We start from the raw sequence: 11,471 nt of genomic DNA, 5'->3' as shown, positions 1-11,471 counted from the left end.
GGCTTGTTTCGCTTCGCATAATACTTTCTAGATCCATGCATGTTGCTGCAAATGGCAAGATTTTATTCTTTATCTATGGTAATATCCCATTGTGTGTGTGTGTGTGTGTGTGTGTGTGTGTGTGTGTGTGTGTGTATAGGTATATATATATATCACATCTTTATCCATTCATCTATGGATAGACACTTAGGCTCCTTCCATAGTTTGGCTAAGATAGACTCTCTTAAAGTTTATTTATTTTTGAGAGAGAGTGAGAGCAGGGGAGGGGCATAGAGAGAGAGAATCCCAAGCAGGCTCTGCACCATCAGGGCTGAGCCCAATATGGGGCCAGAACTCATGAACCATGAACCATTAGCTCATGACCTGAACCGCAGTTGGATGCTTAACCGACTGAGCCACCCAGGCGCCCCAAGATGGATTCTTTCAAAAATAAGTACATTTAGGGGTGCCTAGGGCTCAGTCAGTAAAAGCCTCTGTCTTTTGATTTTGGTTGCCCCCTCTGCCCAGGCTTCCTCTTGGGAGCGAAGCCTGCTTAAGATTCTCTCTCCCCCTCTGTCCCTCCCCTGTGCGCACGTGCAAACAAACAAACAAACAAACAAATAAATAAAATACATTTTAAAATTAACTTTATATCATAATCAGCAAAAATGATGAATCAGCATCCGTTACCATGAAAAATAACAATTGTTCGTATCTATTGGGCACCAGCATTCGCATTCGGTCCTCACGTGGCTGCTAGTATTAGTAACCATTTTACAGAGGAAACTGAAGAGTGGAGAAGTTGAGTTATGGAAGTATCCCTACAGAGCTAGAGTGGCGGGGCCGGGCTTCAAACCCCCGCAGGAGAGCTTCACGCGCCTCTAGATTGGAGGTAACTAAAAAATAAAGGCAAGGAAAAGCCAACTGGGTAAATAATTCTAGCAGGATCCTGCGGCCGCTGGACCGTGAGGCCTGGGCTGTGTGGGGCTCGCGAGAGCAGAGCGGGTCGGGGAGAGCAGCCCCGCGCCGCTGAGACGACGAAATCGGACGGATGGAAGGGACAGTGCGAAGCGGGGACGGACCGCGCCCGCCCGGCCGTGTACCCTCGCCCTCGCCCGCTCCTCGCTCAGGGGCGCCGGGCACCTGCGGGAAGGGCGGGGAATCTCGGCTCCTTCCCCGCCGCGCCCTCCCCGCCCTCTCCCCGCCTCCTTCCAGGCCTTCCCGAGGCCGCCCCCCACCCGACGTCCAAGACCCCGCTGGCCTTGCGGCCCCGGAGCCAAGGTCCCCCGACAGCGGAGGCGCCCTCAGGCGCCCCCCCCACCCCCCCCAGCGAAAGTTAGGCGGGAGCCGCCCCGGCCGGGCCCCGGACCCTCGGGTTTCCCGGAAGCTCTACGCGCGGGTGGCACCACTGTGCCCGGAGCCGCCGCGGCGCCCCGGGCATCCCCACCTCGCGGCGAGAGCTACGAGGCTACGCGGGGGCCGAGGTGAGCGGCGCCGGCCGGGAGGGCTGTCCACCGATCTCCGGTGCAGGCAGGGGCGCTCCGGGCCTCGAACCCGGGGCCGATTCACGGCGGCTCCGACCACGCGGCCGGGTACGCCGCGCCGTAGTGACGGGCGTAGTGGTCGCCGCGCTGGGGCTGCGCTGCTCCGCCAACGCCCGCGGGAGCGGGGGCGGGGAGAACGGCCCCTCTGCCGTCCCCGCCGCCCGAGGCCCCGGGGCCGCGGGGACTTTTATTCTGACACGGCCGGCGCCCGGCTCTGCTTAGTCATGGTGACCTGCGCGCGCTCCGCGCCTCCCCCCGGCGCGCAGCGATGGAGGCGCCCGGGCCTGAGCGACGGAGGCGGAGCTCGAGCGCGGCCATGGCTGGGTGAGTGAGGCGGCCTGCGCCCGGGCTGCGGGCGCCGCGGGCCGGGAGGGCCCCGGGGGTCGGCGAACAGGGCGCCGCGGGCCCGGTCGCCTTGGGGTTCCCGCGGCCCCGCGGAGGGCGCGGCTCGAGTCCTGGCCTTTTGTTGGACGGCGCGACTCGAGGGGTGGCCCGGGAGCTACGCAAGCCGGGCGAGAGGCCCAGGGAGTGCCCCTCGGACCGGGTGCCGGGGAGCGCGGCGCGTCGGGGAGCTTGGTCTGCGCCCTGGGGTTGGCAGTCGAAAGGCTGCGGCGGGGGTCACTTCCTCCCTTCTCCAGGCCTCGGTGGCGGCTCAGGCAGGGCATGCGCAGTCCCCCACTTATCTGCTTCGTGGGGGGAAGTGTCCAGTGTCCAAGGGGCACCATTGACCGACTGGCCAAAGACCAGGAGGCAGGGCAGGGGCCTCAGCCGGGGAGAGGCGGTCAAGCGGCGCCCTGGGCCCCGATGGAGGAGGGTGCTCTGGCAGGCACAGTGAAGCGGGCAGTCAGCCAGCCACTCGCTTACTGACCCCTGAGCGGTGCCAGGCCCCGGGCAGGCCGTGGGGGAGGCACATGAGAGGGTGGGCACCACCGTGACCTACTCAGGGCTCCCTGCCTTCTGAAGCGCCGGGGCTGAGGGCCCGGGGCTTGGGCCATCCGTCAGAGCAAGCCTCGGAGCTCGGAGCTCATTTCGGTTTCTGACAAGTGCTGCGGTGGAAATAAAACAGGAAGGAGATGACTGTGCGCGGAGCCCGGGAAAGATAAATGGAGAACCTGGGGAGCCTCTTGCAGATTTCCCCGTCTTCTCCCTGAAGGACCTTTCAAAAGGGCAGCTCATGGCCCGGCCCTCCAGACTCCACAGGTTTCATGGAAACCTTCCCGTTAGTCGTCAGTAGCTCTCATTACCCTCCTCCGAGTCCCCAGATTGTCTCTCTCATTCTGCCTCTGAGCCCTTGTCCTTCCCTCTTCCTGGAACATCCCTTTGGTGTGTACATCCTTCTGGTCTCAGCTCTAACAGAGCCCTGGACTACGTGATTTAAAGTAACTGCCCCAAGTCACACTATCACAGTGCTGTTGTCTTTTTTTTTTTTTTTTTTTAATAACCATAATTTATACTCAACTCTTGCTTATTTTACTTATGGCCCATCCTTCATCATCTCCAGGGGGGCACAGTTTCTGCCCCTTTCTCACTGCTGTGTTTCCAGTGCTTAGAACAGCGCCTGGCATACAGTAGGTACTCAGTAAATGTTGGTGAGGAGAATGAAAGAAGGAGCTAGACACGCTCTGTCTGACTGACTTTGGCTCAGGTCATGATCTCACTGTCCGTGGGTTCAAGCCCCGTGTCGGGCTCTCTGCTGTCAGCACAGAGCCCGCTTCGTATCCTCTGTCCACCCCCTCTGCCCCTCCACCGCTCATGCTGTTTCTCTTTCTTTCTTTCTTTCAAAAATAAGTAAACATAAAAAAAAATAGACATGCTCTATCTAGGAAGGGAAGGGAAGCTGGAACAGAGTGAGCCAAGGGGAGAGGTGGACGGAGGCTGACTGTCTAGGGCTTACGAGGCCATTGAAGAGTTTGGTTTTACTCTTTGTGCCGTGGGGAGTTGTGGGGGGATTCTGAGCAAGGGAGGGACATCATCTGACCCGTGTTTTTTTTTTTTTTTTTAATTTTTTTTTAACATTTATTTATTTTTGAGACAGAGAGAGACAGAGCATGAATGGGGGAGGGTCAGAGAGAGGGAGACACAGCTGTCAGCACAGAGCCCGACGTGGGGCTTGAACTCACGGACCGCGAGATCATGACCTGAGCCGAAGTCGGCCGCTTAACCGACTGAGCCACCCAGGCGCCCCCTGACCCGTGTTTTTAAGATGGAATCCTGGGCTGGTGGGGCCATGTGGCAGTTAGCACAAACGGACGTTGCTTCACCTGGGCTTGGGAAGCAAAACTGGTCTAGGAGTCGCTTTATCTTCTAAAAGGAGGCCCGACCCCAGGCCCTGCCCCAGCCCTGTGCTCTCCCTCCTCCAGGCCTCTGAGTGCCCGTGGTGGTGTTGTCCCTTGTCACCTGGAACCCCATGCAGCCGGAACCGAGGCCTAGAGGGGCTGGGGCCCGCACCCGATTCCTTCCCCTGAGGTCACAGCGCCCCGAGGGGGCAGGGGACGCGGTGATGTACGCCTCCACCGAGTGCAAAGCCGAGGTGACGCCCTCCCAGCACGGCAACCGCACCTTCAGCTACACGCTAGAGGACCACACCAAGCAGGCCTTTGGCATCATGAACGAGCTGCGGCTCAGCCAGCAGCTGTGTGATGTCACACTGCAGGTCAAATATGAGGACGCGCCGGCCGCCCAGTTCATGGCTCACAAGGTGGTGCTGGCCTCATCTAGCCCTGTCTTCAAGGCCATGTTCACCAACGGGCTGCGGGAGCAGGGCATGGAGGTGGTGTCCATTGAGGGCATCCACCCCAAGGTCATGGAGCGCCTAATCGAGTTTGCCTACACGGCCTCCATCTCCATGGGTGAGAAGTGCGTGCTCCACGTGATGAACGGCGCCGTCATGTACCAGATCGACAGTGTCGTCCGCGCCTGCAGCGACTTCCTGGTGCAGCAGCTGGACCCCAGCAACGCCATTGGCATTGCCAACTTCGCCGAACAGATCGGCTGTGCCGAGCTGCACCAGCGAGCCCGCGAGTACATCTACATGCACTTCGGAGAGGTGAGTGGTGGGGGGAGAGGTAAGGCAGGGCTTATCAGAAGGACCAGCGACGGATGGACAAGGGTCAGATCAGGGAGCTGGAGAAAAACAGGGTTCTGGGGTCCTAGTCTACACACCTGGGGTGACCCTGGGAAACAGCCGAGGAAGGTGAGCGCTTCATGGGTCCATCTTCGTGGGTCACTGACTTCTCCGGGGTCCAGGGCAGGCAGTGACCCACGAAGATGGACCCATGAAGCTCGTTCCCATGCAGGGAACATGACAGCAGCTCAGCCCTGGGGTGCGCGGAGCAGGGCCCGATGCTTCAGGCCGTCAGCAGATATTTATGGAACACCCGTGACATGCTGCCTACCTCAGATGTGACCCTTAGATGAGTTTTCTTTGGTCGACGCAGTGTCGTCCTTACACTGTTCTTGGTTTCATTTTCGTTTTTGAGTGGAGGAAGTTGTGAGCATAAAATGACAGATTCCTTATAAAATCACAGTGATCAGCCCAGATTCTTGGGTGGCACCCACTGGTGGCTGTGCCCTTGGGATGATGATAATCATAAGTGTTTGTTGAGCCCTGGCTGGGCCAACCCCGGTTCTAAGTGATTTCCATTCTTCAAAGCGTTGGATTTTCTCAACTCTCTTAAGAGGAAGTACCACCCCTAGGTCTGGCCCAAGAGGGCTGTACCCCAGGTCCCAAGCCTTCGAGAGTCCCGTGGTTTAGAGTGCCTTCCTGAAAATTTCCTTCCTTTCTTTCTTTCTTTCTTTCTTTCTTTCTTTCTTTCTTTCTTTCTTTTTCTTTCTTTCTCTTTAAAATTTTTTAATACTTATTTATTTTGAGAGAGAGACAGAGTGTGAGCAGGGGAGGGGCAGAGAGAGAGGGAGACACAGAATCCAAAGCAGGCTCCAGGCTCTGAGCCGTCAGCACAGAGCCTGATGCAGGGCTCGAACTCACACACTGTGAGTCATGACCTGAGCCGAAGTCGGAGGTTCAACCAACTGAGCCACCCAGGCGCCCCTTCTTCCTGGAAATGTTCAAAGCCCTCCTCCAGGGGCTAGGATCCGCTGGGGTAGATAGTGCCCTGGTTTCCATTTCTCCCCTTAAGGGACAGATGTTCTCCCCTCTACCACACATGTGGGGTTGACCAGATGCCCTGTGGACCTCTGGCACTGGTCCTAGGGCCTATGGCTTCCAGAAAGGCGGTCTGTGAGCAGGGCTTTCCGACAGGCTTGCATAATGTTTCTTTAAAGGGATTGCATGGGCTTGGGGTACCTACCAGAACATTGGTGGCCTGCTGATGTGGGCTGACTGAAATTGCTTTTATAGACTGGTACCTGACAAGAAATACTTGCCTGGGGCCCTGTCTACCCTACTATATAGTTGGCTACCTCGCCCGGCTGTGAGGTAGCTGCAAACACAAACCCCCTTTACAGAGGAAGAAAACCAAGGCCTGGAGCATTTCAGGTATTTGCCCAACAAGTCACCTACTTAGAAAGTAGTGGGCCATATTGTAGCTCAGCCTTCTTCTTTAGAGCCTACACTTTTCTAGAACATTCTAGTGCTGCTACTTTTTCCTTTTTAGCCAATCTACCCTTTTGAAAAAGTAAGGTCGGAGGTGCCTGGATGGCTCGGTCAGTCAAGCGGCTGACTCGTGGTTTCAGCTCAGTCACGATCGCATGGTTTTGTGAGTTCGAGCCCCGCGTCGGGCTCTGCGCGGACAGTGTTGAGCCTGCTCGGGATTCTCTGTCTCCTTCTCCCTCTCTGCCCCTCCCCCACTTGCACTGTCTGTCTCTCTTAAAAAAAGAAACTTAAAAACAAAGAAAAAGTAAGGTTGTTTAAAAACAACAAACGGGTAACCTTGTAGGTCAAGCACAAAACGAAACAAAAAGGTACGTGGTACATCGTCTCTTTGCCCGTTTACCTGAGTGCCTACTTCTGATATGCCTGGCATGTGTGGCACCAGCTCATTTAATCTTCGCGCCCTGTGAAGTTTATGCCGTTCAAATCCCCGTTTTACCAAACTGGCAACTGAGACTGTCCGAGGCAGGTTGAGAGACGTGTCCCCAAGATCGCGCCGCCGTGGCGGGCTCGGGGGAGCGGCACGCGGGAGTCAGCCTGCCACGGTAATGCCCTCTACAGGTGGCCAAGCAAGAGGAGTTCTTCAACCTGTCCCACTGCCAGCTGGTGACTCTCATCAGCCGAGACGATCTGAACGTGCGCTGCGAGTCCGAGGTCTTCCACGCCTGTATCAACTGGGTCAAGTACGACTGCGAGCAGCGGCGGTTCTACGTGCAGGCGCTGCTCAGGGCCGTGCGATGCCACTCGCTGACACCCCGCTTCCTGCAGATGCAGCTGCAGAAGTGCGAGATCTTGCAGGCGGACTCCCGCTGCAAGGACTACCTGGTCAAGATCTTCCAGGAGCTGACCTTGCACAAGCCCACGCAGGTGATGCCCTGTCGGGCGCCCAAAGTGGGCCGGCTCATCTACACCGCCGGCGGCTACTTCCGCCAGTCGCTCAGCTACCTGGAGGCCTACAACCCCAGCGATGGCACTTGGCTCCGACTGGCGGACCTGCAGGTGCCTCGTAGTGGCCTGGCGGGCTGCGTCGTGGGCGGGCTGCTGTATGCCGTGGGTGGCCGGAACAACTCGCCCGACGGCAACACCGACTCCAGTGCCCTGGACTGCTATAACCCCATGACCAACCAGTGGTCACCCTGTGCCCCCATGAGCGTGCCGCGCAATCGGATTGGGGTTGGGGTCATCGACGGGCACATCTATGCCGTGGGTGGCTCCCATGGCTGCATCCACCACAACAGTGTGGAGAGGTGAGTGGCAGGGCCCGGAGGGGGTGGACGCTGAGGGTCCCATTGCTACCGGGTCCCAACCCATTGGGATGTGGAGACTTCCCCTGTTGTCGAGTGCCTGTCTCTCTGTGCCCTACCTTCAGGGAGTGGACGCCTCCAGGTGAAGCTAAATTCCTGGGAGATGTAGGGTCAGGGACCTTGGATGATGTGTCTGGGCCTGGGAATTGCCTACAGGGCTGTCACAAACCCATACAACTCTTTTTCTGCAGGTCTGGAAAGAGTTCTATGATTTTGAAGTTACTGTAAAATGCTAATTTTATTAAACCATGACACCTCGCTGCCATCTGCCTCAAAATTGCCATAATAAACAGATGTACGAGGTGTTCTGTGTGGAAGGTGCCCCTGGGATATGGTACCCTTGTACAGTGCACAACCTGCACAACTGCATGGTGACCCTGCGTTTAGAAGCTGAGTATTTTGGTCTTTCTGCTTTTGCACAGCCAGTCCTCTGCCCTCTCCTCTTGCAGAAGTGTGATCCAGGATACAGTTCTCACCTGGAGCACTTGTTAAAACAAACTCCCTAGCCCACTGCTGGAGACCTGGCATCGGTGGTGGGCTCGGAGTGAGGCTGGGCAATGGGAATTTTAAGTAAGCCCCACACTTGGACAAAAACCATCCTGCGTGGTAGCCTAGTTGCTAGAGTTAGGATTCTGGTGTCTTAGAAGGCTGGGTCAAACCCCAGCGCCACGCCCTTGGCGACCCTGGACATGCCATATCATCCCTCTGTGCTTCCATCTTGTCACCCGGAGAGGTGACGGGAGATGGCAACGGGGACCACCTGCCCAACAGGCCGGGTGCGGTTTGGGTGGGATGACACACAACAGCACGGGGCCTCACCGTGGGGCAGGGTGTGGCCACCAGCATGCAACACACGTACGCGTGACCTTGAACCGATGATGGCTGTGAGCCTCAGTTTCCCTCAGAGAATAGCTGGAAGGACGAAAGAGCTCGAGTGCCCACAGAACTGGCAGAATATCGGGTCACAGTACGTGTTCCCCCGAGGTCAGCTACGACTGCCATTGTTGCTGTCCTTCCTTTGCAGGTATGAGCCAGAGCGGGACGAGTGGCACCTGGTGGCCCCAATGCTGACTCGAAGGATCGGGGTGGGAGTGGCTGTCCTCAACCGTTTGCTCTATGCCGTCGGGGGCTTTGACGGCACAAACCGCCTCAACTCAGCCGAGTGTTACTACCCAGAGAGAAACGAGTGGCGGATGATCGCACCCATGAACACCATCCGAAGTGGGGCAGGTGGGTGGGGGCTGCGGGAGGGGACGGTGGAGGGACACCCTCCCACTCCTGAGAATGCAACTCGGCCAGGCCTGGGGAAGGCTTCCTGTTTTGATCTTAAACCCTGTGGCACACACACAAGAGCTAGATTCTGACCGAGTCCAAGCTCTTCTCTTGCGGCTTTGTTTCTAAAGGGTCTCCTGGGAGAGGGGAGCGGGGAGGGCGCCCCCAAGAAGGTGGTGGCTAGGCCCCCAATGCCAGGCCCCGGAGTCACCCTCTCTGCATGGTACGGTTTAGGAGTCTGTGTCTTGCACAACTGTATCTATGCTGCGGGGGGCTACGATGGTCAGGACCAGCTGAACAGCGTGGAGCGCTATGATGTGGAGACAGAAACGTGGACTTTTGTAGCTCCCATGAAGCATCGGCGAAGTGCCCTGGGGATTACTGTGCACCAGGGAAGAATCTACGTTCTGGGTGAGGCCCTGGGGGCGGAAACCTGGGTGGAGAAAACTGATTAGCCCCGTCTCTTGGGGGTGGGCTCAAATCCCAGCAGGAAGGCTTCTTGTGGGTCCTTCCCCCTCTTTCTTTCCCCTGCCCTCAGAGGGGGTGATTGTGTCCTCTGCTGTCCCTGCAGGAGGCTACGACGGTCACACGTTCCTGGACAGTGTGGAGTGTTATGACCCAGACACCGACACCTGGAGCGAGGTGACCCACATGACATCCGGCCGGAGCGGCGTGGGTGTCGCCGTCACCATGGAACCCTGCCGAAAGCAGATCGACCAGCAGAACTGTACCTGTTGAGCCACTTTTGTTTCTTGGGCAAAAAAACGGTCCGATTGAGAGTATTGTTGTTTTTGTACAAAAACAGGGGCAAAAGAAAAGGCGCCAGAGCAAATGCTTATCCTCCAAGATGGGAGGCTGAGATGCCTCAGTGTTAAAATGACAAGCAGAGAGAAAAGAAGGCCCGAGTGGGACCCACGAGCCTGTCAGAGTAGTCCCAGGAATGTCCAAGAGAGCCTTTCTGGGCAGGGGAGGCATGAGGGCAGGCTCCCAGGAGAGAGGCCCCTGCACCCACTGCCTGAGAATAGGCCCGGGGCCCATACCCGCGGCCGCCACCTCCCCTCGGGGTGAAAGCAGGTGCCGAGGTCGGGCCCGTTTTTGTTCCTTGTGTCTTTGTGATTGGTTCCTGGAGGCCTGGGAAGGAGCTGACTGAGGCCTCGAGGGGTGAGGCCTCTGCGGAGGTGTGGACCCCAGGGATGGTCCTGTACATAGAAACCACTGGATATCTCTGCCCTGGACAGTCAGTTTTGTTGATAAGTAACCATATAACTTTCCAATGAAAATAAAGAACTAACTAGTGTCTTCCACCCGGGCTCTCAGCTGGAGGTCTCGAACCTGGGGACAGAAAGAAGTCTTCTGAGATGTATCCAAGTCTTTGATTTCGACTTTGAATTTGAAACCAGCCCGTTATCTCTGCCCATCAACTTGACATGTAGGGCATCTTTCTCCCCGTAGACAAGCCACACAGGGCCCACTTTGTCACTTTTGGCTGCTCTGAAGACAATGACCCAGCTCCTTGACACCTCTCTTAGGGCTCCCTGGAGCTCTCTTGTAAGGCAAACCATCCCAACATGCCTTCCAAGTCACTGAAAATCTGTCCAGTCATTCTTATGTGCTTCAGTCGCACAGACTGAGCGTTTTGTTTTGGCGCCTGGGTATTAAAAAGACAAAGGGGTTCTTGGGAATGTTCTTAGGCTCCATATAGCCTGGTCTCTTCTGAACAATTCCTGTGAAGGCATTATATGGCCAGGATCGATCGATCGATCAATCTCTCTCTCTCTCTCTCTCTCTCAATCTCTTTTATTTATTTATTTTTCAATTTAGAGCATGCAAGCAGGGAAGAGGGAGACAGAATCTTAAGCGGGCTCCACGCTTGGTGCAGAGCCCAACCAAGGGCTTGATCCCACGACTCTGGGATCACGACCTGAGCCGAAATCAAGAGTTGGACGTTCAACCAACTGAGCCACCCAGGCGTCCCTGGCCTGGATCTCTTAAGCCGATTAACTCTCTTTGTGCTGGGAGAGTGGAGCACAGAGGAAAGAAGTATGACCTCAACTATGAGGAATTTCGTAGGCTCTCCCAAGTAGCTGAGCCAGGAAACATTTGATTCCTTCCCTTCCAGGGAAAGCCTAACTGCCCATCTGTGCAGCTTCATTCACTCGGTTCACCTGAAGGCTGTCTTGGCTGGGCCGCTTCCTGGAACCAGAAAACAAGTCTACGTTGGCTGCACTGAGTGGATGGGGGAGAACTAGAAGTTGCAAATGTAACATCTGGATAGCCTCTTAGCATTGGCAGAGTGTTTTCTACACATGATTTGATGCTCGAGAGTGCTGGGCTCTAGGAAGGGCAAGCCTGAATTCTTTACAGCTCGGAGGTTCGGAGAAGCGACTTGCCCGAGGTCATGTGGCCACTAAGTGGTAGAGGTCGGATTCGAGCAGCTCTACCACTGTGATCGTGAGAAGGGATAGAAGGGGCTCCCGTGGGGGTCAGTGTGTAGATCGGTGGTTCTAGAAACAGTGATCGAATCTGGAGTCCAGAGGAATTTGCATGTAGTTCAGTGGCCAGAAGCCACATGGCCTGTCCCAGAGTGGCGTCTCCTTCCCCCTCTGGAGGTCAGGTTTAGCTGATTCAGTAAAGCAATTCGGGAATCAGCAGTCAGGTGCAGTTTCTTACCCGCAAAAATGGTACTTGGGACACCTACTGGGCAACAGGCCCTGTGTAAGCTGCTGGCCCAACAAAGGTAAGTATTTACGTTCCCTTTCAAAC

At 56.4% G+C, this 11,471-nt stretch overlaps 1 protein-coding gene across 3 annotated transcripts; it reads left to right on the top strand.

Annotated features, from left to right (window-relative positions):
* Positions 1-775: 775 nt before the first annotated feature.
* KEAP1 (kelch like ECH associated protein 1) lies at positions 776-10,298 on the top strand. Of its 3 annotated transcripts, none has more exons than XM_047834219.1 (6): positions 776-871; positions 3,884-4,569; positions 6,694-7,379; positions 8,461-8,666; positions 8,943-9,119; positions 9,280-10,298. In XM_047834219.1, the coding sequence occupies exons 2-6, from the start codon at positions 3,931-3,933 to the stop codon at positions 9,444-9,446; spliced, it is 1,875 nt and encodes a 624-aa protein (XP_047690175.1). In that variant the 5' UTR covers positions 776-871; positions 3,884-3,930; the 3' UTR covers positions 9,447-10,298. The 3 variants fall into 3 exon arrangements, with proteins under 3 accessions (XP_047690175.1, XP_047690164.1, XP_047690155.1); XM_047834208.1 differs by lacking the exon at positions 776-871 and adding an exon at positions 1,326-1,463; XM_047834199.1 differs by lacking the exon at positions 776-871 and adding an exon at positions 1,717-1,847.
* Positions 10,299-11,471: the final 1,173 nt, after the last annotated feature.

The sequence above is a fragment of the Prionailurus viverrinus genome, chromosome A2, assembly GCF_022837055.1.
Source record: "Prionailurus viverrinus isolate Anna chromosome A2, UM_Priviv_1.0, whole genome shotgun sequence".
Lineage (NCBI taxonomy): Eukaryota > Metazoa > Chordata > Mammalia > Carnivora > Felidae > Prionailurus > Prionailurus viverrinus.
This window is presented reverse-complemented; position numbering and strand designations above follow the sequence as displayed.